The 27,665-nt window shown below is 35.1% G+C and overlaps 1 protein-coding gene across 4 annotated transcripts in view; it reads right to left on the bottom strand.

Annotated features, from left to right (window-relative positions):
• AP3B1 (adaptor related protein complex 3 subunit beta 1) overlaps positions 1–27,665 on the bottom strand; it is a 275,250-nt gene that overhangs the window by 102,297 nt on the left and 145,288 nt on the right. For all 4 annotated transcript variants that reach the window (XM_027100769.1, XM_027100771.1, XM_027100772.1 and 1 more), the window contains exons 15-17: positions 21,570–21,746; positions 2,337–2,523; positions 1,238–1,368 (exon numbers count right to left, since the gene is read on the bottom strand). In XM_027100769.1, the coding sequence (XP_026956570.1) occupies positions 1,238–1,368; positions 2,337–2,523; positions 21,570–21,746 (495 nt within the window). The remainder of the gene's footprint in view (positions 1–1,237; positions 1,369–2,336; positions 2,524–21,569; positions 21,747–27,665) is intronic.

Below are 27,665 nucleotides of genomic sequence, written 5' to 3'. Positions count from 1 at the left end.
AACAATAACCATCACTTATAATCATTATGAGGTTTAAACAAGATCATGTTTATAAAACTATCAAAGTATACTCCAGGGTCTGCTAAATGGAGCCATTATCAGCTGTTATTGCTCTTGCCACACTCCAAAGCCAGACAAGTTTGTGTAGTTAAGAGAAACATATTTCTCAAAAGAATCAAATTAAACGGCCATGCCTGGGGAATTCCCTGGCAGTCCAGTGGTTAGGACTTGATGCTTTCACTGCTGTGGCCCAGTTTCGATCCCTGGTTGGGGAACTAAGATCTTGCAAGCTGTGCAGTGTGGCAAAAAAAAAAAAAAGCTATGCCTGTTACAGAAATTCTTCTATTTAAAGTAATATTTTTTTCCATTGTATATGGAAAAGTTAGGCAAGAAGATTAACTGACTTTCTCATAGGAATTAGTGAGAAAGACTGGTTATCTGAATCCTAGTTCAAAATATGTGTTCTACCAGAAAAGCATCCAGGATGTAATACCTAACTGTTCTTTTTTATTAATTCTACTTAAAAAAGTATCAGATATATTTCACATAATCAATCTCTAAAGACAATCATAAGACCCCTCTCTTTATTTCTCTTGTTTATGTAAGAAAGAAAGAGATAATACTAGGAAAGAACACTAATTCTCTTACTTTAGCGGACAACATGTTTTAAAGATCTAGGAAAAGGTTATTTATATAGAGAGCTTTTTTTTTTTAATGTGAAAGCAACATATTATTCATTTTAATTGTGACCTTGTGTAAGGACATTTTTGGTACATGATGCTTCCTATTTATGTTTAGGCTTCACGTAAAAAAGGTTCATCAGAAAATCGAGAAGAACACTTTGTATGGTTTTTCTGGAAGAGACAGCAAAAATGATTTAGAAAACATTAACAGGAAGCTTACGAATCTCTAAACTAAGTAGGAAAAGCTCAACCCAATGAAACTAAATACCTTAGAAATTGAATCTACACAACTACAAATGCAATACCACAAATGTGGGTGGCACTGATGCAGAGAATTCCATTCTCTATTTCCTTGAAGAAAAGGAACAGTACATGTACAATGACATAGGAATACTACAATATTTATTTCTGATAGCAGCAAGATATGTCTAACACATTACATTTAGAAATACCAGAGCAATTTTCAATCCACCAAGAAAGCTTTTATATAAAACAATAGTTATTCCAGAATCTCCCACTGCTTGACAAAATTAATTTCAGAAAGGTCAACTTACCAACTCTATTACTTCTACATTTCGAACTGATGGGTCAGGCGCCACCTCTGGCCAATTAGATAATTCCAGGTACCCAGTAGCTTTAGTGTTGAGAGTATGAGACAAAGTGCCAAGCTGGTAATGATCCCTACCTATTAAAATAGAGGAAAATATAAAATAAACAATATGAGCTGTATATAACAGAGAACAATCCTAATCAGAGCTCAAGGTAATTGGCACATTACCTCAAATGTCAAGGAATAAATATAAACTAGGAAGCTCTTCATAGGTCAAAAAACTGATTTCAGTCCATAGATTATAATAATCTCCCCCATAATGGTCAATAAAAAAGCTAATCAGTCAGTGTGTTTAGAGGTGTTGCTCTGATATGTAGCTTCTCTAAAAATTACTTTACTGTGAATATTAAGAATGACAGCACAGTTAAACAATCCATATACATGTCTTGCCACAAACACATTCAGAATTTTAAGTTTTTCTACAAAACTGAACTGCTTTTTATCGCTTTACAACATTAAATAAGAAACTATATGAAAACCAAAGTATATAATCATTTGATTCCCACTGTAATGGCTACTTGTTAAACTGAGAAAATAAACACTCCTTTTAAAATGCTGGGGAAAATAAGTCAACTTCCATCTTTGAAAAGCAAACAAATATAAAGGGATATTTTTATGAAATAATTCTTCCTGGAAAAGCTTATGTTAGTGTACAAAGAATATTTATTTAATAACAACTAAGTATTGAGTTGAATTATATACTCCTTATTAAACAAAGCTATCTATTTAAAACAGAGATGAAGTCAATGTCTGCAAGAACAACACAGCTTTTATCTACTGTTCAGCCAAGTCATCTGGTTAGAATAAAAATAAAATCAGAAGATTGAAATTATTTAGGTAAATAAGGTCTATAAAAACATGAACTACTATAAAGCTTGCGCTGGAGAACAGATGAATGAGTAGAAAGCACACTGTTCTTATATATTTACATATGCTAATCACATATTTTCTAAGAGATAAATTTTAAACATGTTAGAAATGGGATATAATGTCATAATTTTTTAGACAACAAATATTTTGCAGGTATATTCTGATAATAGTACCTTTAAAAGGAGACTCAAGCAGTGGTGCCGGTTTTTGAGCCAGGAATATTTTTTTGGCATATTTACTTAAAGCTCCACTCTTCTCATTCGGAACAATAAGCTGCCTAATAAATCTTGTACGGTCTCTGATGTCGTAGTTTTGATCATACTTGCCGAGATTTAATATGTACTGGGTAAGCAATTTTGTCTGTTGGAAAAAAACAGAACAAGATGAGAATAGTTATTTATGATTATTGATAACTCTGGATAAACATATTTAAAGAGGTAATAAAAATGAATGGTTATGTCAAACAAATGTTGTTCCATAGGGAATATGCATTTCTAACGCTGCAAATGGAATTCTGAAGCCAAAGCACATGTCCTCTTCAGTATTGGGGAGGTGAATGCTGAGTACCGAGAAGCAGCCATGTGCTAGATTATTAAACTGCTGAAGTGGAAAGAAAGGCATCATTAAAAAAATAATCATATATGGCAAACCCGCTGAAGGGTCTACGTGAGAATAATGAATGTGGAAATACAACTAAAAACATGGCACTCAAAACTTAATCGGAAAAATATGCAGGACATCAAAACATCAGAGAGTATTAGGGGGCTGGCAAACTGCTTCTCCTGAGGTGTGTTTTATGAAGAGATACTGTCCCTGGCATAAGCAGTGTCTGCACTCTGACTGCACTCAGTTACTTTACCCTGAATTATGACCCATTAAAGCAGACACATGAATCACTGAACTGGATTACTGCAAATTATTTGCAGTGCATTTAGCTGTTACTTTTTCATAAAAGCAAGCTGCTGATGCCCTCTAAAAACTAGGATAAAAGACTCCTTCCATTTTTTTCCCCATGTTGCTTATAGCCTCTGGTAATATTGGTCATTTATTTATTTATGTTAGGGAACAACTTATTATAGCAGCTTTTACACTATAATAAGATTTCCTAAGTCAATTTCTGAATGTACTACATTAACATATATTGAGATAATTTTAATAATAATTAAACCAAAATTGAAATGTTAACAAAATAGGTTTGTATTTTAAACTCCAGTTATTTTATTGAAAAAGCATAATTTTAATTTAGAAGGTTACACACATACAATTCTAACTATAAATAGGATTCATAATACATGGAAAAAATAAACATCTGCATTAGAACATTTTACAGACATTAGAAGTGGATTAAAAAAAATAAAATCAATGAAGTCAGGCAAAGCTAAAGATAGTTCTATAACAATAAGCCAAAGTACAGGAATGGTGTGGTAAACTTTTACAGTATTAATTCGTTAAGATAATTGATTTGGATAAAAAGCAACCTTCTTTCAGTAATAATCTATTTAAAAACCATTAACCTAGGTTTACTAAAGTAGAACTACAAAAAATACAAGTGAAAAATGTTAATAGAGCTATTCTAAATTTGGTTACCAACTACTGCTATCCACTAATTATTAGACCATGTTGGTTCAACCTCAGATAAGAAAAATTCTATGACTGATTTTTAAGGACGATTAGCAAAATAGTCACCAAATGAGTAACACAGGTCAAAAGGAAGTGTTGTACACTGGACTGTGTAATCAGCTTGCTGGGATAACCTGGGAAAAATACACCCAGCTGTTAAGTTTCCTCAAATGTAGAGTGAGAATCTATAACTAGGTTAACTCTAAAGTCTATTTTTGAGTGTTGAGATTTAGAATATGGAACTAAAATAAATCAGAAAAAGAAAATAAGTCTATTCATCGAAATAATTTTTTGAGTTAGTGGACTGATTCATCTTGCTTTTATTTCTGATCCCTGAAATTAATGTTTAGGAAATTAAATTATTTCAAAATATTAACAGACACTATTGAAACTGAGATAGAAAATTTTAAGTAATTAAAATTATGTAATTTCTATAATATGTATTTATTGACTGTAAAACTTGTTTTATTATATTGGTAGGTTATGAAACAGTTCTACCAAAAATGTATTTTCAAAAATAAAATTCTAAAAGATAAACTCATATCCATGTTCAATGATGCATTAAAAACATAAGCAGAATACTTTTCACTCAGATACGTATTTATTCATATACTTTAATCAATTTCTTAGCTCTATCTCTAAAACCAAATCATTGGTATTTATTTGAAGAACATAGTTTTATATGGTCTTATTATTTTTAAATTAAAGAAAATAAAATTGCCTACAATCTTCTTCAAAACTGAATTTTATGATCACCAAATATGAAAATGTTGACATTTGCAACTTACTCTTCTCTATAGAACATAATATTTTTAATGGAAAAAAATGTCTTCTTTACAGATCAAACGAATGATCTGGTAAGTACAGAGAAAACTCTGTTGAATACAAGGATATTCTCAATGCTTTCTTTTATGTTAAAATCTGTAAATATTTCAAGCCTAGATATTTAACTTTCCCCCCTCCACTCAATAAAACTATCTTTATGAGATAAAACTTTTAAATAATTCTCTTCTATACTGTAAACAAAAATTTCATCAAATTTAGATAATGCAAAACCAACTGCCTCCTCGATTTCATTTCATTCTAATAAAAATATAAACTTAACCACAAAAATAGGAGTTCCATCAAAAAGGTCTTCACCATAGTTGAGATACTGCAAATGATAGAACTTCTAAAATAAATTTTTAGCTCTTACCACTTAATTTGTTCAGTTCTTCCTTCGTTTTTATAGGGATACATTTCAATGTCTTCCTGTTTGCAAGATTTGTTTCTAAGAATTGTTATTTGCTAAAATTTTCAAAAGCTGAAGGTTTTTGGTGCTCTACCTGATAAACACTTTAAAGATTTCGAAATGATTTTGAATCAAAGTCTAACCAATACACAAAAGTTTCACTTAATCTACTCCTCCACCCACCCGCCCCGGGCAAAAAAGCCAATATCGAACACAGGCTAATTTACAAAGCAGTTTTTCATAAAATCACATTTCTAAAAACCCACTGGTCACATGCAGCAAAAAGAATTGCGTATGAGAGTGTGTGGTGTCATGCCTAAGTATGCTTTTTCAATATTAGCTTCATCACAAGAATCCTGTAGTTCAGTTAAACTACACATATCAAATATCAGTAATTTTGACCATTATAGTTTTATTTCACTTGGTAGAATAAGCAGAGTGAGTATGCATGCACCACAACCAATTCCCAAAATATTTCTGTTCCACAGTTTTCTTAATTTAATAAGAACGTTGATTTTACCATGACAACATCCGTTCAGTGAAAGCCACATTGGGGCTTTTAAATTTACAACAGCATTTACGGCGATTTTGACAGAATAAACTTCCAGAAGCTTTACTTTGATTCCATTTACACTGACAGAAGAAATGTACAAAAGCTTTGAGTAAAAATGGTCAAACTATTATTGGAATTAATTGCTTTTCTATTTGAAAACCAGCATCATTCAGGTCCTTTTTCTGCTAATGGAGAAATACATTAACCATTATTGCTTCATTTCTCATATGTGCAAAAGAAAACTTAGAATAAAAAATGAACAAAATTAAATTTTAAAAAACAGTTATTTGATCTATATGAGATCATGTTTCACAGAGACATGTAAATATATTTGGCACCTGTATACATTAAATTGTCATCTTGAGGCTTAGTCTTCCTAAAATACCTCCCAACTTTTTAAGTAGATGCTGATCCTGTTTTAGCAGATTTATATCACTATGATTTTCATGGTGGATGGTAGAAGTTGATGAACATTTTGTGCATGCTAAATAATGATACACAAAAATTCAGTTCTTCATTCTTCATTAATTGTACACTTCAAGTTTTAAGAATTTATTGCTGCTGGATTTATAACAAAATAAAACAATAACTGGCAAATAATAAATAGGTTTTGAGATTTACAGTACACAATAAATGACAAAACTACTGTAGTGAGAGTGCTCTGAGCACTCTCTTTAATGGCCTATAGCAAGATTGTTCTGTCTCTACCTCCTGCACATATTTCATCCACAACCAACCTCTAACTTCCCATGTTTTCCTCTTACTCCATCCACTGACAGCTGGGAGCTTCATGCTTTGCACAGGCCATGACACAACTTGCCTGTTGTGTCATCAAGTTACCATCAGATAAAACACTTAAACACTTATGTCACCACCACTAGAAAAGCGAAGGACTTAGCTTTTCATACCTGCCTCGTCAGGGCACACTTCATTTTATCAGCACACATCCTATATGCTGCTCTAAAGGGAGAGGTTAGTCATGTTGCATCTCAAAAAGACTGGGAAAAGAAAGTCAAAGTCTTTCCAATTTAAATGTTTCACATTTTAAAATGAAATCTCTGTTCACTGCACTTGTATCTTACAGGTCACTAGACAAAACCATGGCAGAGGTTAGAAGTACAACATGGAGGGACTTCCCTGGTGGTGCAGTGGTTAAGAATCTGCCTGCCAATGCAGGGAACACGGGTTCGATCCTTGGTCCAGGAAGATCCCACATGCTGCGGAGCAACTAAGCCCGTGTGCAACAACTACTGAAGCCTTTGAGCCCTAGAGCCCGCACGCTGCAACTACTGAAGCCCACGCGCCTAGAGCCCGTGCTTCTCAACAAGAGAAGCCACTGCAATGAGAAGCCCGCGCACCGCAACGAAGAGTAGCCCCCGCTCGCCACAACTAGAGAAAGCCTGCGCACAGCAACAAAGACCCAATGCAGCCGGAAAAAAACCAAAGAACAACAACAAAAAAACCCAGGTGGGATGTTTAATAGTAAATTTAAATGGATTTTATTCATAAAATTATACAAGACAAGCAAAGAGAATAACAAAATGTACCATAAATAACAGAAATACTCAATAGCTTATATATAGCTATGTATTAAATTTTTGTCTTATTATTATTTTGCTGCTTAGATTTAAGGAATCATTTCTGGTACCAACTAATGGTCAATGCCATCCAGACACTATTTACACCAATTACTTTGGATTAACTCTAAGTCACTGTGACATAGGAAAAATGAATTTTGGGGAATGCCATGTAATTATTGAGAAATCCATTATTTAAAAAAACCGTCTCAAAATATGGGCATCATATTTTTACCTAAATACTCTGTCAAGTAATAAACTGGTAAATATTTGCTCAAACAATAGCCTTCTTTAAATATTATATAGGTCAGCACAAAATAATAAAAAAAGGTCTCTTAAATTATAGTCCTATCAAAAAATATATATATAGTCCTAAAATCAGCTTAGATATATATCAGTTTAAGGAATATAAAAAAGTATACAGAATTCAGCATTTAAAATTGGTTCCACATAGTTGTAATTTTTAAACAGAAGGATACTGGCAAATGCATTTGGTAAAGGAAGGAGAACTACATAAAATTCTTAACATAGACCAGAGGCAAACCTAAGCAGTACTAGTGTTCTATCTAATCAATTTCATCACTTCATGACTAGGCAGGATTCTTTAAATTTTTTTAATTAAGAAAATTTTATTGAATGCAAGATTCTTTAAATTCTATAGTGCTTTACAATTTTCAAAAGTTTCACACAGATGATTTCAGATAATCTCATAACAACCCTTTCTCACCTCCCTCACCCCTATACTGCCCATCCACCCTTCCTTCTCCCCATTGGAAACCACCAGTTTGTATCTGTGAGGCTGCTTCTTTTTCGTTTTATTCACTAGTTTGTTGTATTTTTTAGATTCCACATATAAGTGATATCTTATAGTATTTGTCTTTCTCTGTCTGCCTTATTCCACTTAGCATAGTGCCCTCCAAGTCCATCCACATTATTGCAAATGGCAAAATTTTTATTCTTTTTTATGGCTTTTTGTAATATCTTACGGAAAAACCCAAATGAACTTTTTGGCCAACCCTGTATTTTACATATATATATATATATCTCACATCTTGTTTATCCATTCATCTGTTGATTGTTCTTTAATTCTTCTAGGTCTTTGTTAAATGATTCTTGCACCTTCTCGACCTTTGCCTCCATTCTTTTTCCAAGGTCCTGGATCATCTTCACTATCATTATTCTGAATTCTTTTTCTGGAAGGTTGCCTATCTCCACTTCATTCAGTTGTTTTTCTGAGGTCTTATCTTGTTCCTTCATCTGGTACATAGCCCTCTGCCTTTTCATCTTGTCTATCTTTCTGTGAATGTGGTGTTTGTTCCACAGGCTGCAGGATTGTAGTTCTCCTTGTTTCTGCTGTCTGCCCTCTGGTGGATGAGGCTATCTCTCATCTGTTGATTAACAATTAGGTTGCTTCCATAGCCTGGCAATTGTAAATAATGTTGCTATGAACATTGGGATGCATGTATCTTTCTGAATATGGTAGTTCTATTTCTAGTTTTTTGAGAAACCTCCATACTGTTTTCCACAGTGGCTGCACCAATTTACACTCCCACCAACAGTGTATGAGGGTTCCCTTTTCTCCACATCCTCACCAACATTTGTTATTTATGTGTTTTTTGATGACAGCCATTCTAACAGGTGTGAAGTAATAATATCTCATTGTGGTTTTGATTTGCATTTCCCTAACGATTAGCAATGTTGAGTATCTTTTCATGTGCTTTCTGGCCATCTGCATTTCCTATTTGGAAAAATGTCTATTCAGTTCTGCCCATTTTCCAAACAAATTATTTGCTTTTATGATGTTGAGCCATATGAGCTGTTTATATATGTTGGATATTAACCCCTTATCGATCATATCATTTGCAAATATCTTCTCCCATACAGCGGGTTGTCTTTTCATTTTGTTGGTGGTTTCCTTTGCTGTGCAAAAGCTTTTAAGTTTAATTAGGTCCAATTTGTTTATTTTTGCTTTTGTTTCCTTTGCTTTAGGAGATGGATCCAAACAAATATTGCTGTGATTTATGTCAAAGAGTGTTCTGTGTTTTCCTCTAGGAATTTTACAGTATCCGGTTTTACATTTAGGTCTTTAATCCATTTGAGTTTATTTTTGTATATGGTGTTAGAGAAGGTTCTAATTGCATTGTTTTACACGTAGCTGTCTAGTTTTTCCAGAACCACTTATTGAAGAGACTGTCTTTTCTCCACTGTATATTCTTGCCTCTTCTCTCATAGATTAATTAACCATAAGTGTGTGGGTTTATTTCTGGGTTCTCTATTGTGTTCATTGATCTATGTGTCTGTTTTTGTGACAGAACCATACTGTTTTGATTACTGTAGCTTTGTAGTATTGTCTGAAGTCAAGGAGCATGATTCCTCCAGCTCTGTTCTTTCCCGAGATTGTTTTGGCTATTTGGGGTCTTTTGTGTTTTCATACAAATTCTGCAATTACTTGTTCTATTTCCGTAAAAAATGCCATTGGTATTTTGATAAGGATTGCATTGAATCTGTAGATTGCCTTGGGTAGTATGGTCATTTTAACAATAGTAATTCTTTCAATCTAAGAACATGGTATATCTTTCAATTTGTTTGCGTCATCTTCAATTTCTTTCATCAGTGTCTTATAGTTTTCTAAGTATAGGTCTTTTTATCTCCTTAGATAGGTTTATTCCCAGGTATTTTATCCTTTTTGATGTAATGGTAAATGGGGCTGTTTCCTTAATTTCTCTTTCTTGTAGTTTGTTGTTAATGTATAGAAAAGCAACAGATTTTTAAAAATTTAACAGTATACACATTTTTGTCAACATAAGTTTTTCCTTTATATGTTATATTTACTTGACAAGAAAATATATCCAAGAAAGGGTATAAATGTCACCGCATAGAGCCTGAGCCCTTTTTTTTAAGTTATATTAAAGGGGCTGGGAGTGGGGGTAGATTTCTCCAAAGACCAAATCACAGGGCAAGAGAAAACTTCAGGAAGGATTCCCAAAACATCACTGTGATTTACAAAATTTCTCACTAAGAATCAAAAACTGAACCTGAAAAGTGATACAAAGAAAATATAAGTACTAAGGATACTCCATGAAGCACTTTCTTCTTGAAAAGCAGAAAAAAAAAAGTAACTGTCTCAAAGAAAATGAGACAGTAATTAAAATAAATGAACTATAGCTACATACCTCAATATTTTAAAAACACATTAAGTAAAAATAGTTTAATTGTGAAAGTATACATAAAGTAGAATACTACTTATGTAAAATTTGAAAACACACAAAACAAAAAATACATTGTTTATGGATACATACTTATGTAACAACAATAAAAACATGTATGATTAAAACACACCAATAATATGACAGTGGTTACCAATGGGGAAGTAAGAAAGGTGTGAACAGGAACTTGAGATCTTAGCTCTACCTGTTATATCCCTTTAAAAAAAATTATGGCAAACACACTGACTTAATCTTAGTGGTAGATATATAGGATATCTTGGAGATATTACGGGTATGGTTAAAGGTCACCTCAATAAAGTGAGTGACACAAACATGTTGGTTTCCCAGTACATATAAAAGCTATGTTTATTATACTGTAGTCTCTTAAGTGTGCAACAGCAGTATGTCTAAAAAAACAATGTACAAATGCTGGAGAGGAAGAAAAAGGAACCCTCCTACACTGTTGGTAGGAATGTAAATTGGTGTAGCCACTATGGAGAACAGTATGGAGGTTCCTTAAAAAACTAAAAATAGAGTTACCATATGATCCAGCAATCCCACTCCTGGGCATATATCCAGAGAAAACCATAATTCGAAAAGATACATGCACCCAAGTGTTCACTGTAGCACTATTCACAATAGCCAAGACATGAAAGCAACCTGAGTGTCCATCAACAGATGAATGGATAAAGAAGATGTGGTGTATATATACAATGGAATATTACTCAGCCATAAAAAAAGAATGAAATAATGCCTTTTGCAGCAACATGGATGGACCTAGAGATTATCATACTAGGTGAAATAAACTGGACAGAGAAAGACAAATATCATATGATATCAGTCATAGATAGAATCTAAAAAATAGTACAAATGAACTTATTTACAAAACAGAAACAGACCCACAGACTTAGAAAACAAACTTATGGTTACCAAAGGAGGAGGAAAGGGTGGGGAGTGGGGGGGATAAATTAGGAGACTGGGATTAGTAGATACAAACTACTATATATAAAATAGATAAACAACAAGGTCCTACTGTAAATAGTACACAGAACTATATTCAATATCTTGTAATAACCTATAATGGAAAATAATCTGAAAATGAATATATATGTATATATAAATATCTGAATCACTTTGCTGTACATCAGAGACTAACACAACATTGTAAATCAACTATACTTCAATTTTTAAAAATTCACTAACATAAAAAAATAAAAAAAACAAAACAACAAAAAGAATCCTTTATTGCTAAAAAATGCTATCATCTGAGCCTTCAGTGAATCTTAGTAGTAGAATCAAAGACCACTGATCACAGATCAGAATATAGTAATAAAGAAGTTTGAAAATATTGCAAGAATTACCAAAACGTGACAGAGAAACAGGAAGTGAGCAAATGCTGTTGGAAAAATGGTGCCAGCAGACTTGCTCGACACAAGGTAGCCGCAAACCTTCAATCTGTAAAAATCATAATATTTGTAAAGCACTATAAAGTGAGGTATGCCTGTATATGTATTTATGCTATTTTATACTATTCTATAAGTTTGCAATATTTTATATTTAAAAATAAAAACATAGGGCTTCCCTGGTGGTGCAGTGATTGAGAGTCTGCCTGCCGATGCAGGGGACACGGGTTCGTGCCCCAGTCCAGGAAGATCCCACATGCCGCGGAGTGGCTGGGCCCGTGAGTCATGGCCGCTGAGCCTGCCGTCCGGAGCCTGTGCTCCGCAATGGGAGAGGCCACAACAGTGAGAGGCCCGCGTACCGCCAAAAAAATAAATAAATAAATAAAATAAAAACATAAGCTAAGTAAAACATTAACTTATATTACTTATCACTACATTTAAAAGATGATACACTATTAGAGAAAGTTTAGAAACAGATGTACCCTTTACTCATTAATTTTTAATTACTATTAATCAGTTTAATCAAATCATAGCTTTCTGTCTCAGACCTCAGTAGACTATTTCAAGGAAGTCATGCTAAATTTTTATACTATGTCTTAAGAGCTGAAGAGTTTTAGCAACTTCAACCGGTTTCAATGTTGTTCAACTTTTCCCCCCATATAACAGTGAAATTACTCTACTTGTGAGAGTATTCTACCAGTGCTTTTACTCTTGATATTCATATCAAACAATTTTTTCCTTCATAAACAACAAAAGAGGAATTTCAGCACCCTTTTCTCAGGTTGATAAACCCCAATGGAGTGCTTTTTTAAAATGAGCATAGAGATTCTCAATAACTAGACTAGTTTTCTGACTGTAAATAATCATATTCTCTAAGAAAAATCTAGCAGTTGGTTAACAGTATAAACTAAGTTTATGAAAAAGCAGGATTTGCTCTAATTCAGTTGGCACAGCAGGGCCAATTTGGGTACAATGTAAATTTTGTGCTTGCTTTGGCATGATTACATCAGTAAGAAAAAACAGGTAAAGGCAGAAAGCTGCACCCAGCTGAACTGGGCTGTGCAGGAATAAAGAAACATATCCACCTCAAACATCTATCTCAAATAACCACATGTATTATGGGCTACATTTAGCCACATGTGGCAGTACAACTTTCCATCCATATTCAAATTAACCCTCCTTCCATGACATAACTCATAAGTACAACCTTTAAAACACCCGTTTCCACAAGTCAGGTCTTTCTAAAAGTAAAAAGCTAGATTCATTGTAGTATTTATGTATTTCTTAACCATTTAACATGTGTAAAACTATTCTCGTGTTTTTACTGTTCTTTTTTTTTTTTCTTTTTATGTGTCACCAATGAATTTTTTGAGTGTTGTGCCTCTGGTTTCACTTTTGCAATAATCCCTGTGGTTGTTATTGTGCGTTTCTGTAAAGCACAGTGATTTTTAGGAACATATATGTTGCATTATAAATAACTGACTATATGATTATAACTTCCACTTTACAGATTAGAAATTAGATTAGGTAGGTTGTATTGTATAATCTGTCTAAAATCATGTAGCTAGTAAGTGGCAAAACATGATTTGAAGTCAGACAGTCTAACATTAGAGCCTGTACTCTGAATCACCACCTGCCTCCCAGTAATTGACATTAAATAGTTCTATGGCAGGCATCACATACAGTTAAACTGCTTTCTAAACTTCCATCTGAAAGAGCTCGAAGTCAGAAAATTAAAGAAGCTTACAGAAGAAGTTCATCTACAGAGTCTTAATCATAAGGCAACAGTTTTTAAAAAACTATATGAACAGCTTTATATCTCCATACTGAAAAAAATTAAAATATCAAAGAATATGTAATGCTAAAGATAGACAAAATGTTGATTTTTTGGGTACTGTATTCTTCAGTTCTACAACTTCCATTTTATTATTTTTTATAGTTTTTATTTCTCTGCTGAGAGTTATCTTTTCATCTATTGTGAATACATTTTCCTCTATGTCATCAACCATTTACAAAAGCTGCTTCAAAATTCTGCCTGCAAATTTCCACATCTGGGTCATCTAGAAGTTGGTTTCTGGTTTTTGTTTGTTTGTTTGTTTGTTTTTAAACTGATCACATTTTCCTGGTCTTCTTCATTATTGTGGTAAAAATAAACATAAAATTTACCACTGCAACCATTTTTAAGTGTGTAGTTCAGTGTTATGCAACCATTACCACCATTAATCTCCAGAAATTTTTATATCTTCACAAATTGAAATTCTATACCTGTTAAACAATAATTCCCTGTTCTAGTTCTTATATTGAGCAATTTTGGATTTATCTTGGACATTATGAATGTTACACTGTAGAGACCCTGGATGTTGCTATACTCTAGGTTGGGTTCAAAGCACAAACTTTGTCTGTTTCAGTGCTGTTCAAATTCCAGTTCAGTTCCTTTATTATTAACTGTGCTGTTCTGAATCCACCATGCATATGTGTGGTTCAGGTGTCAGCCAGAGACCTGAGCAAAAGTATTCACAGATTTTGAGGCTCCCCACACTGGCTCACTGCTTTCTAGAATTCTTCCTTAACTTTTCAATATCTTTGGTAGTAGTTTTCTTTTTTGGCCTCACCAAGCGGCTTGTGGGATCTTAGTTCCCCGACCAGGGATTGAACCTGGGCCCTCAGCAGTGAAAGAGCAGAGTCCTAACCACTGGACCGCCGGGGAATTCCCAGGAGTTTTCTTAAACTCTGTCCTCTACTTCCTCAGGCCAGAAGGACTCTGGGTTTCCTTCTGGGATTTCAGCTTCTGTGTACAGTACCAACTGTAGCCTGAACTCAGGATAAGAGCCAAACAAGTGGGGAAATTCACTCTGTGCCACTCTCTTCTTTTAAGTGTCCGTTTCCCTTAAGAATCTTCCCACTTTTATTTACGCTTTTGAGACTTTAGGCAGTTATTTACTTTTTGTATTTTTCCCAAGTTTATAGTTGTCCAGTAGGAGTTTGCTCAACCATACCAACAGCAAACTGTTAACTAAGTTTCAAACTCTTCTTTACACCAGGTAAAAACATTTGCGATATTAAAGAAGCTTATTATTCAATTATTCCTTAGGTATACAAATGAATACAATGTGCCAAATCTTACAAAAAGCAATGTAGCCATCCCCTAAAACTAAATATTTCAATAAAAAATCTGAAAATGCTCACTGAGAGATCTAGGCCACAGGGAAAACAGACCTACAAATAAATGTTGGGATTTCATGGCAAACCACTCCCTGAACTCTGTGGCCTGGTCTTCCTAGTTTAGTGTTAAAGATGGTTAAAATAAACACATATAGAAAATAAATCTTTTTTACATTTAGGTGAAAGCAATCATTTTACTCTCATCTCACATCCAACGGATTATGAATCATACAACTTAAAAACCCAGTCAAGCTGATGGTACATAAAAAAATTATCCTTTGACGTTAATTTCCATTTATGAATTCTCTCACACTCCTTTTCTTGAGAAATGAGAAACTGGAGAACAGAACACAACTCTACAGGATACCTTTGTTCATCTATTTTTATATTTAATCATTTAAAAACAACGAGTTGTTTTTCTAAACATAACTATATTTTCACCAGCTGGTGGTCAAGTCTATGTGGTTATCCTGAAGTATCATTCTAAAATACACAATACAACACTTCAGAAGCTGAGTTCCAAAACTGAATTCAAGAAAAAAAAAAAATAGCTGAGTGCAATCTATGTTATCTTCAGATTCACTTAATAAAAAGATATGGAATACACTCTAAAATTTCTGAACACACAGTACTACATTCCATTATTGGTTATTTACAGCTACAAAGAAGAAAGCCAAGGAAAGAACCTTCATTTAGTTTTGTAAGACATATCTACTTCAGTCTTGATTAACATACTAATTTGTATTACTTTTCTTTTATGATAATCTATAAGCTCACTTAGAGTAGCCAAACCATTGTTATCATAGAGTCATAACAATCATAATATTCTAGGTGCTATGTTGACGTTCATAGTACTACATGAATTTAGTAAGAACAGTGAGTGTCAGGCTAAAACAGTGTTTTTATCAATAAACAAGCAACTCAACAGCAAACATAGGTTTCCTCTCTTTTACTCAGTTTTTTAAAAATAACTCACTGCATGAATTAATCTACATGGCACTTGGAAATGATTAACTGATTCCTTTCAAAAACTGACTTAAAATGTAAAGATAAAATCTAAATCATAAGAATGCATAAGTGACCTGGAAGATAAAATAGTGGAAATAACTACTGCAGAGCAGAATAAAGAAAAAAGAATGAAAATAACTGAAGACAGTCTCAGAAAATTCTGGGACAACATTAAACGCACCAACATTCGAATTATAGGGATTCCAGAAGAAGAAGAGAAAAAGAAAGGGACTGAGAAAATATTTGAACAGATTATAGTTGAAAACTTCCCTAATATGGGAAAGGAAATAGTTAATCAAGTCCAGGAAGCACACAGAGTCCCATACAGGACAAATCCAAGGAGAAACACGCCAAGACACATATTAATCAAACTGTCAAAATTAATTACAAGGAAAACATATGAAAAGCAGCATGGGAAAAACAACAAATAACACACAAGGGAATCCTCATAAGGTTAACAGTTGATCTTTAAGCAGAAACACTGCAAGCCAGAAAGGACTGGCAGGACATATTTAAAGTGATGAAGGAGAAAAACCTACAACCCAGATTACTCTACCCACCAAGGATCTCATTCAGATTTGATGGAGAAATTAAAACCTTTACAGACAAGCAAAAGCTGAGAGAGTTCAGCACCGCCAAACCAGCTTTACAACAAATGCTAAAGGATCTTCTCTAGGCAAGAAACACAAGAGGAGGAAAAGACCTATAATAACAAACCCAAAACAATTAAGAAAATGGGAATGGGAACACACATATCGATAATTACCTTAAATGTAAATGGATTAAATGCTCCCACCGAAAGACACAGACTGGCTGAATGGATACAAAAACAAGACCCATATATATATATGCTGTCTACAAGAGACCCACTTCAGACCTAGAGACACATAGAGACTGAAAGTGAGGGGAGGGAAAAAGGTATTCCATGCAAATGGAAACCAAAAGAAGGCTGAAGTAGCAATTCTCATATCAGACAAAATAGACTTTAACATAAAGACTATTAGAAGAGACAAAGAAGGACACTACATAACGATCAAGGGATCGATCCAAGAAGAAGATATAACAATTGTAAATATTTATGCACCCAACATAGGAGCAACTCAAAACATAAGGCAAATACTAACAGCCATAAAAGGGGAAATCGACAGTAACACATTCATACATACATGGTGTACATACATACATGGTGTATGGATCATACACCATGATCAAGTGGGGTTTATTCCAGGAATGCCAGGATTCTTCAATATATGCAAATCAATCAATGTGATGCACCATATTAACAAACTGAAGGAGGAAAAACCATATGGTCATCTCAATAGATGCAGAGAAAGCTTCCGACAAAATTCAACACCCATTTATGATAAAAACCCTGCAGAAGTAGGCATAGAGGGAACCTTCCTCAACATAATAAAGGCCATATATGACAAACCCACAGCCAACATCATCCTCAGTGGTGAAAAACTGAAAGCATTTCCACTAAGATCAGGAACAAGACAAGGTTGCCCACTCTCACCACTATTATTCAACATAGTTTTGGAAGTGTTAGCCACAGCTATCAGAGAAGAAAAGGAAATAAAAGGAATCCAAATCGGAAAAGAAGAAGTAAAGCTGTCACTGTTTGCAGATGACATAATACAATACATAGAGAATCCTAAAGATGCTACCAGAAAACTACTAGAGCTAATCAATGAATGTGGTAAGGTAGCAGGATACAAAATTAATGCACAGAAATCTCTGGCATTCCTATACACTAAGGATGAAAAATCTGAAAGTGAAATCAAGAAAACACTCCCGTTTACCACTGCAACAAAAAGAATAAAACATATAGGAATAAACCTACCTAATGAGACAAAAGACCTGTATGCAGAAAATTATAAGACACTGATGAAAGAAATTAAAGATGATACAAATAGATGGAGAGATATACCATGTTCTTGGATTAGAAGAATCAACATTGTGAAAATGACTCTACTACCCAAAGCAATCTATAGATCCAACGCAATCCCTATCAAACTACCACTGGCATTTTTCACAGAACTAGAACAAAAAATTTCACAATATGTATGAAAACACAAAAGACTCCGAATAGCCAAAGCAATCTTGAGAATGAAAAACGGAGCTGGAGGAATATGACTCCTTGACTTCAGACTATACTACAAAGCTACAGTAATCAAGACAGTATGGTACTGGCACAAAAACAGAAAGATAGATCAATGGAACAAGATAAAAAGCCCAGAGATAAACCCACACACATATGGTCACCTTATCTTTGATAAAGGAGGCAGGAATGCTCAGTGGAGAAAGGACAGCCTCTTCAAGAAGTGGTGCTGGGAAAACTGGACAGGTACATGTAAAAGTATGAGATTAGATCACTCCCTAACAGCATACACAAAAATAAGCTCAAAATGGATTAAAGACCTAAATGTAAGGCCAGACACTATCAAACTCTTAGAGGAAAACATAGACAGAACACTCTATGACATAAATCACAGCAAGATCCTTTCTGACCCACCTCCTAGAGAAATGGAAATAAAAACAAAAATAAACAAATGGGACCTAATGAAACTTCAAAGCTTTTGCACAGCAAAGGAAACCATAAACAAGACCAAAAGACAACCCTCAGAATGGGAGAAAATATTTGCAATGAAGCAACTGACAAAGGATTAATCTCCAAAATTTACAAGCAGCTCAGTGCAGCTCAATAACAAAAAAACAAACAACCCAATCCAAAAATGGGCAGAAGACCTAAATAGACATTTCTCCAAAGAAGATATACAGACTGCCAACAAACACATGAAAGAATGCTCAACATCATTAATCATTAGAGAGATGCAAATCAAAACTACAATGAGATATCATCTCACACCAGTCAGAATGGCCATCATCAAAAAATCTAGAAACAATAAATGCTGGAGAGGGTGTGGAGAAAAGGGAACACTCTTGCACTGCTGGTGGGAATGTGAATTGGTACAGCCACTATGGAGAACAGTATGGAGGTTCCTTAAAAGACTACAAATAGAACTACCATATGACCCAGCAATCCCACTACTGGGCATATACTCTGAGAAAACCATAATTCAAAAAGAGTCATGTACCAAAATGTTCATTACAGCTCTATTTACAATAGCCAGGAGATGGAAACAACCTAAGTGTCCATCATCGGATGAATGGATAAAGAAGATGTGGCACATATATACAATGGAATATTACTCAGCCATAAAAAGAAACGACATTGAGCTATTTGTAATGAGGTGGATGGACCTAGAGTCTGTCATACAGAGTGAAGTAAGTCAGAAAGAGAAAGACAAATACCGTATGCTAACACATATATATGGAATTTAAGAAAAAAAAATGTCATGAAGAACCTAGGGGTAAGACAGGAATAAAGACACAGACCTACTAGAGAATGGACTTGAGGATATGCGGAGGGGGAAGTGTAAGCTGTGACAAAGTGCGAGAGTGGCATGGACGTATATACACTACCAAACGTAAAATAGATAGCTAGTGGGAAGCAGCCAGCATAGCACAGGGAGATCAGCTCGGTGCTTTGTGACCACCTAGATAGGGATAGGGAGGGTGGGAGGGAGGGAGACGCAAGAGGGAAGAGATATGGGAACATATATATATGTATAACTGATTCACTTTGTTATAAAGCAGAAACTAACAGACTATTGTAAAGCAATTATACTCCAATAAAGATGTAAAAAAAAAAAGATGTAAAAAAAAATGAAAAAATAAAAGAGACTTCCGAAAGTAAAAAAAAAATCTAAATCATAGAAATATGCTCAAAATATTTGCAATTATTTGCTCACAAGTTTGGTACACCAATCAGCAAAAGCTATAATAATACAACTCACATCACAATTAGGGATGAAGACAATCCGAAAGTATATGAATAAATATATGAATTTGAGGAGTCAACCTGAGAATTGTGAATGGCCAATATCAGGTTACTGAAGAAAGAATGTGATCTATGGGTAGGGAAAGAAGGCAGAATGAGAGGGAGACACATACAAAGAGATACACAGCAGATACAAAAAAGGAGACACAAACACTGATGGAAGAGGGAGAGAATGACAAAGACATTATTAGACTGCGGTAGATGGGGTGCGTGCGTGTGTGAAGGCTATCAAAGAGATATCCAGGTAGAGAGAGTTTTAGAGAAGGAGGGGGACAAGAACAGAGACAGAGAGTGGGAAATAGAAGGGGGGAAATCACAGAGGCTAAGTAAGAGTCCCAGTCAGAAAAATTAAGGAGAAACAGAGACAGGACACAGAGCATAAAGCCTACTAAGTGTCCTAGCTGTAAATGAGCAAGAATCCTTTTCCAGTCTCACTGACCAGATTAAGCCCTCCACCTGTAGAGAAGAGCTATTCAGACAAAGGAAGAAGAATGAGAAAGACCCTATTTTATATTGGGTTGGCCAAAAAGTTTGTTCAGGTTTTTCTGCAACATCTTACGGAACAACCCAAATGAACTTTTTGGCCAACCCCAAGATATAGTGGTGATTCTATGTATTTTATACATAGAGGCTATTCCTCTTACCAACAGTTCCTCAGAGTCAACTGATTTAAAAAATGAATATTCTAAACAGAAATTCTGGTCAATTACACCACTTTTTTTTGTTTTTAACTCTGGTTTCTTAATGCCTGCTTCTTCCCCCAAAGTGCACACACCCTGCAGGTGGGTGGGAGAGACAGGCCGCAGCTCCCACTTTGGCTGGGCTGGGCACTGCTGGGAACAGCACAGGCCATGTCTGTACAAGCTCAACATATTCTCCCAGCTGGAAGGGCCCTTGCTAGGCAGCGCTTCCCCGAACTGCACTCCTTTGTCAATGGGTCTCAAATGTGGGGGGGGGGGGCACCAGAACCACCAGGTGGGGCTTAGCAAAGCGTAGACTTCGGTTTCCCTCTAGGTCAGAGGCAAGGCCCAGAGGCTACATTATTAACCAGCACCCCGAGAGCTCCTGCTCCACGTAGTCATTGGGCCACATGTGCAGGACGGCTGTGATGGTTAAAGCCATTCCTTAGTCACACACCACACCCCTCTGGAGAGGCACAGAGCCCACCAGTGCCGAACTCACTTGACCTTATCTCAACATTTCCCGAATCTGACTATAACGCTGTTTTAAAAAATGAGAATAACTAAAAAATATTCAACAGCTTTCTCTTCACATGGGGGACAAAGTCCATAGCACTTGCCACTCCAAGTCTTGCCCTTGCCTACCTTTCCAAACTCAGCTTTAAGTTTCCTGAAAGCAACAAGCTGTTTCATGACTCTGACCCCCTGCTCTCCTCTTTCCTTATTCTGTATGGTAAACTACTCCTTACAAGCCCTTAGTCAAGAGTCTTATCCTTTATGAAACTTTGACCTCTCTCCTTCTATTTCAGACTTTCAATAACTTTCTCCTCTGGAGTTCCACTGTATCACAATACTTCTATTATAGCACTTACCACATACTATTTCATTTTTTTATGTTTTTCTCCTCTACTAGACCGGAATTTCATCTCTTTATACCACTACCATCTAAAGTCAAACCTTAAAAGAAATAGGCACCTGGTAATTGCTGAACGGACAGACTAATGTATCAGAGCAAAGAGGAAAGTAGATTTCACATAGGTAGACTAAGGATTAGTCTCTTACCTGTTTGGAGTTGGTTAAATACAGTTTTGCTCCAAGATTCAAAATCTGCAGCTTTACCAGATCGTCTTCACCAGTGAAGCTTTTAGCCGTCTTCCTCAAAACATCAGGGGCAATTTTAGGAACTCGTTCACAGTTTTCTCCAATTAGCCAAAGAATACTTGCTCTAGCCACAGGAACCTAATATTAGAAGCAGATTATATATACAAATATTACAAATAATATAATCATACTCTCCTTAATATTAACATAGAAAAGGCTTTAAATATTATAAAGGTTTTATCATCTATTAATTTATTTAACATATATCCAGGAAGTCCTCCTGTATTTATGAATTTTCTTCAGTTACCAGAAATTCTGATTAAAACTGATTTCAGAGATAATGCTTAAGAAAAGATTCATAAAGGAAAAACCACTGGTCTAGAATCTTGATTCTAACAGTGATCCACCAATTCTTGGGCTAAATCTGTCTGGCCGTGCCCATTTATTTATCATTGTTGCTGCTTCTGTGCTATAATAGCAGAAGAGTAGTTGCAACAAAGACCGTAAGGCTGAAAATATTTACTTATCTAGCAATTTACAGAAAAAGTTCGCCGACCTCTGCTCTAGCGCATTCACAAACCTCGATGCCTATATAAAAATCATCTAGGGTTATGACTAAAACTGTAGGGTTTTGGTAACAGTTCTAAGACAGTAGTTCTGTGATGGGGTCCAGGAATCCATGCTTCATGAAGCATTACAGATGATTCCGGAGACAGGCGGTCTGCAAACCACGTTTTGAGAATCCATGGACAATACAGAAAAAGGAATAGACCCATTAAAGACTATGATTCCAAATCAAAACCGCTATTGTCCTCTATGTATCTATATCTGCAGCACTGGAAATAAACTGACAAAATCATCAAGGCCTACTTATAAAATCATGAATGCTGGTCTATTATTTGGTCATCAACAATAGAAATGGGAATAAGATAAATTTGTCCAATACTGCATTTTTGGCATTATATATATTTTCAATTATCTACATTTCCATATAATTTGTTTCTTAAAAATAAATGCTTTGTTACAAATTGGAAACCTTCCACCAGCACCATTAAGACTAACATTTTATTTAGAGCATGCAAATTAGTTTTATTACTATTTGTTTATTTGTATCCTCCCCCTTTCAATATCCTTCAAAAGGAATTTGAAGGGGTATGTAAATTAGTTTCTGTGAACATTTTCACCTAATATAGAAAATTTGCTTTTAATAATAAATGAAAAAGCCAATGGCTATCATTAAGAGGTAGCATCACAAGAAGAGATAAGACTCTTTATGAAGTCCTTTTCTAATGCCTCAAATAAAGTCCTAATGTTTTCATTATAGTTTCACAGCTGTACACAGTAAGACTGTTAAGGAAGAAAGTGAGAATGAGGACCTTTGCACAGCTAGAATTTTATCACAATATATACCACCTTGAATTCCTTCAAAACACCCATTTCAAGAAATAACATAAAATTATTAAGACACCGCTAAGTCTTTCACCAGAAGGCGAATGAGGTCATCAGAAAACTTTAAAGTATACATTTTCAAATAATGTGATAACAGTAGCATCTTTAAATTAATATTAGAATAAGTTTAGTAAGAGAGAAGAAATCAGTATGCTTACATAATAAGTGTAAGTACTAACTATAAGTATTGAGTAAAATACTAAATGCTATTACAGATCTATTCACGTAGTATGATAAAACTGATATCCTTACTGTATACCGATTTCTGGAAAGAAAGAGGCTATTTCTAATGTTCCGAAGGTTACACTGCATTAAGACTTTACTCCCAATCTATTATTTTAAATTGGGCTAAAGAACAATAATTGAGTGGTACATTAAATTTTCCAGTACAAAGCAATTCAAGTTGCCTGCCATAATGAAAGGTATGTCTAAATAAGAATATATGGGCAACTTCAGATTTCAGTTATGCTAGATTTATTTTTCTTAAATATTTTATTATAAACTACCAGGATAAAAATTAGATTTCTATGACATATCACATCTGTTACCCCACTTTAAGTAATTTTCCTCTGGTTATACACTTATTTATTTATTTACTTCTTTGCAATTAAAAAGACAACCCCATAAAGGTCTAAGAGATTATTTATATTCCTATTCATTAATATATCAAGATTAAAATAATAATATTTAAATACTCTAAACATTCATAAGTCATACATTTAAAATATAACTCTTTAAAAAATTAAAAATCAGTAAGTTCTAAAGCTCACAATGAAAATCTCTAGGTGAGGGGGGTGGGTGGGCGGGGCCAGGATCATATTCAGAGAGTCTAGTACTAAGTAATAAAATTTCTATTTTAAAAACATAGAAAATGGCAACTAAGGAGCCTGCCTGCCGCAACTAAGAAGCCCACGAGCCGCAACTAAGGAGCCCGCCTGCCGCAACTAAGACCTGACACAACCAATAAAACACACACACACACACACACACACACACACACACACAGAAAACTTCTTCACAACAGGAAATAATATCACTATAAATATACTAATACCAATCTTTCCATGATGACATTAGAAAGCTTAGAAAACTGACAAACCCAATGTTTTTGTGCATTTGGCTGGAATCAGAATAAGATTTTCAAATTTCAGCCCTGCCTTTCTCTCCCAATTAAGTTATAAGACTCTTATTTGTACACCACTGATACTATGAATCCGTGGCCACTATTTTCAAGGATTTGAAGCAACTGAAAAAAGAGCAATAAGAAAATTAGTCACTTTTTGTCCTTCACGGTCTTTTCAAACAGAACAAATAGGAACACGGAACTAAGGCCAAACTAATAACACACATGTATGCATATAATACTTTCATTATGAACCTTTTTTTTCAATATTTTTGAAGACAAACTGGATTGTAAATGACTTTGCCTGATTCTTTATTCTAAATGCCCTGAGCAAGTGGTTAAGTGCACTTTTAAAACCTTCTACCAGAAGGCAGTTTCCACTGCCATTTTAAGCCATTAACTTGCCTGCAAAAACAAATAATGTTTGCTAGCTGACCACAACAGTTATAGAAAGACATCTAGAAAGATTTTACAGACCACTCTGTAAGCAGTTCAATTTAAAAGCTATTGTGTTACAATACCAGCTCACTGCACAATGCAACAGTGTAAAGTAAATCCTGCAAAAACATCGATTTTATTTATTTAAATTTGTCAAAGGCAAAATCAGTAGACATCTAAACAAACTGCATGCAAACAGCACATCAGACCCAATATTCTGCATGTGGACTCAATATGCATGAAAACCTGAGTGTGGATTAAGTGGGGATGGCAGGGCAAGTGTAGTTAACTTGTGAAATGGCAGGCGCTCATGAGGTAGCTGGGCACAGAGTACATAAGGCTAAGGCGCTACTTCAGTATCGCTCAGTAGTCTACCAAATAACATCTTTCAACTCTTCTTTTATAATGTGAAACCCTCACCTGTCCCATTAAAGATAATGTGAAATCCTCTTAGAACAATCCTCAGGTAGTGTGCATTTTATTCTGGAAGAACTCTGCTCCCAAAGTAGTATTTACTACAAATGAAGGATACTCCAAAGGATAAAATATTCATAATCAGGACAGTTGAGTGCCCTATCAACATAAAGTATTCAATATAAATGAATTTTAAATACAGAATTAATTTAAATTTTAGTTTTCAGATTTTCAACTATGCCACTTACATAACAAATGGAATCAAAGTCTTGAATACAATAAAATCTGTGTTCTCTTTTTTAAAAAATTACATAGCTAACATCTAATGAGTTCCCACCATGTTTTACCGGCATTGTTTTCAAGTACCTTACCTGTTTTCTCAGTCAGTTATCACAAAATCCCTATGAAGTAGACTCTACCATTATCCCCACTTGATATATGAGGAAACTGGGGCACAAACGAAATAAGAAACTTGCCCAACATCTCACAGCTTGTCAGTGATGCAACTAGGACTGGAACTCCAAGTCTAGATTGAGAGTTCGCCATGGGCACTGGGCAGAGACAAGGAGTGCGCTATATTCTAGGAAGAATACTGGTCAGCAAGGCGAGAAGACTGGTTCTGGCTCCTGACTGATCACATATATCATGGAGACAAACGATTTCACATCAATGAGCTTCATTTACTCATTAATCAAATGAAAGTTTATTCCTTTGCACCTATTCCTTTGCCACACTGTGCAACGGCTCCCTTAAGGCCTCCTGCAGCTTCCCCAGAGCGAGCCTTTTTTTTCAGGGCAGATCTAGGCCATCTTCTTGACTATTCCCACACTTATGAACATGGGGCATTTTCCCACTTCCTTTTACCTCTGGTTTTATGGATAAGTAAGGTGGTCACGGTGGGAAGAGGTCTAGCTGTCACCTCGGTTCCTCCTCCTCTCAGAAGGTACATGAGCCCAGGATTTCGTCCTGATAAAGTGGCTTAGGTACTGAGGGAAAACATGCTCAATAGTGTCCTCTTGTCCTCTGACACTGGTCAGATTGGCTCTTTCTAAAATCCAGGGGGTCTAGGATTTAGGTCAAATAGGCAGAGATCCAGTAAGAAAGAGGTCTCATTTAAGGCTCTCAGGCTTAATGTTAGAATCACGTGCCCACATTTAAAGGTCCTCAAGTGCTTGGTCAGATTAATAAAGCCCACTTTCTTTCCCACATGGCCATTGTTCTGTGACTAGGTCTCTTGACTGGAGCAGAGATTCTGGGCATTCACTTCTGATTTGAAGCTGTTGTTGGCTACACCCCTCACCACATTCTTCTGGAGTAACTTGTGCCGCCAATCCCTGGCCACTTTTAGGGTTGTGCCTCACAAACCACCTTGCTTCTTTCTTCCTTGTCCCACTTCAAGCACTTCAGCTTCCTGAGGTATGTTAACGGTAAAAACTCATCACCTTTTCATTCTCCAAAAGTTCGGGGTTTTTTGCTATAGATCTGCATATAGTTTTTCTTATAATTATTTTAATCTCTTCTATGTCACAGTCCCAATTTGTCTACTTTTGCCTTCTCTCCACCTTATCAGAATCAGGAGGGGTTTTCTACTTTATTGTCTTTCCAAAGGACCACATTTAAGATGTACTTATCAATTTCAACTATCTTTATCTGGGATTCCATTTTACACAATCATCTCTGATCCCTCTTAGGTTTCTATGCTTTCTTTCACTGTTATTTTTCAAATGTCTCAGGACAAATATCAAATTCTCTTATTTTTGGTCTATTTACTTTAAAAATGGTGACAGTTATAGCTTTAGCCATGCCCCACACATTTTGAAATAAAGTATTTTCTTTTTCTGTGCTTTTTGGAAAGCCTGTATTTTTTTTCTTTAAACTTTAATTTAAAAGTGTATTTCTGGGCTTCCCTGGTGGCGCAGTGGTTCAGAGTCCGCCTGCCGATGCAAGGGACACGGGTTCATGCCCCGGTCTGGGAAGATCCCACATGCCGCGGAGCAGCTAGGCCCGTGAGCCATGGCCACTGAGCCTGCGCGTCTGGTGCCCGTGCTCCGCAACGGGAGAGGCCACAACAGTGAGAGGCCTCTGTACCGCAAAAAAAAAAAGTGTATTTCTTGCTTCACAACTGCTCTGGTAGCATTATAAAATATTTAATTCTTATGTTATTGCTTAGGGTTAAAAAATATAAAAGCTTTAAGTTTACTTTATGTCTAAGTAAATGATTTTTTGTAAATGTTCTATGGATACATCCATAAAAGTGGGTATTATCTGTTCAAGAGATAGAAGATTTTAGCTATATTTACTATATCAAGTATTGATTCTGTTATTTAATGTCTCTATGTCCTTACATCTACATCTTACTTAAAAATCTGTGAGGTATATCTAATTCGAGACAAGCATATTAAAGTCACCCACCAAAACTGTATTTTATCTATTTCTCCTTGCATTTCCAATAGATTTTTCATTTACATATTTATTTGGTTGCCATATTTTTTATGCACATAGGTTTATGTTTCTTAATTTCTTTGTAAATTGGGCCTTTTTTTTCATTTTATAATGTTCCATTTTATCCTGTTAAAAGACTTTAATTAATTTTAAATTCTTTTTTTTTTTTTTTTTTTTTTTTTTTTTTTTTT

Source organism: Aethalodelphis obliquidens, unplaced genomic scaffold (genome assembly GCF_003676395.1).
Source record: "Aethalodelphis obliquidens isolate GAN/ISIS:26980383/991018 unplaced genomic scaffold, ASM367639v1 scaffold4, whole genome shotgun sequence".
Lineage (NCBI taxonomy): Eukaryota > Metazoa > Chordata > Mammalia > Artiodactyla > Delphinidae > Aethalodelphis > Aethalodelphis obliquidens.
The sequence above is the reverse complement of the archived record's forward strand: the minus strand, read 5'-3'. Positions and strand labels throughout refer to the sequence as shown.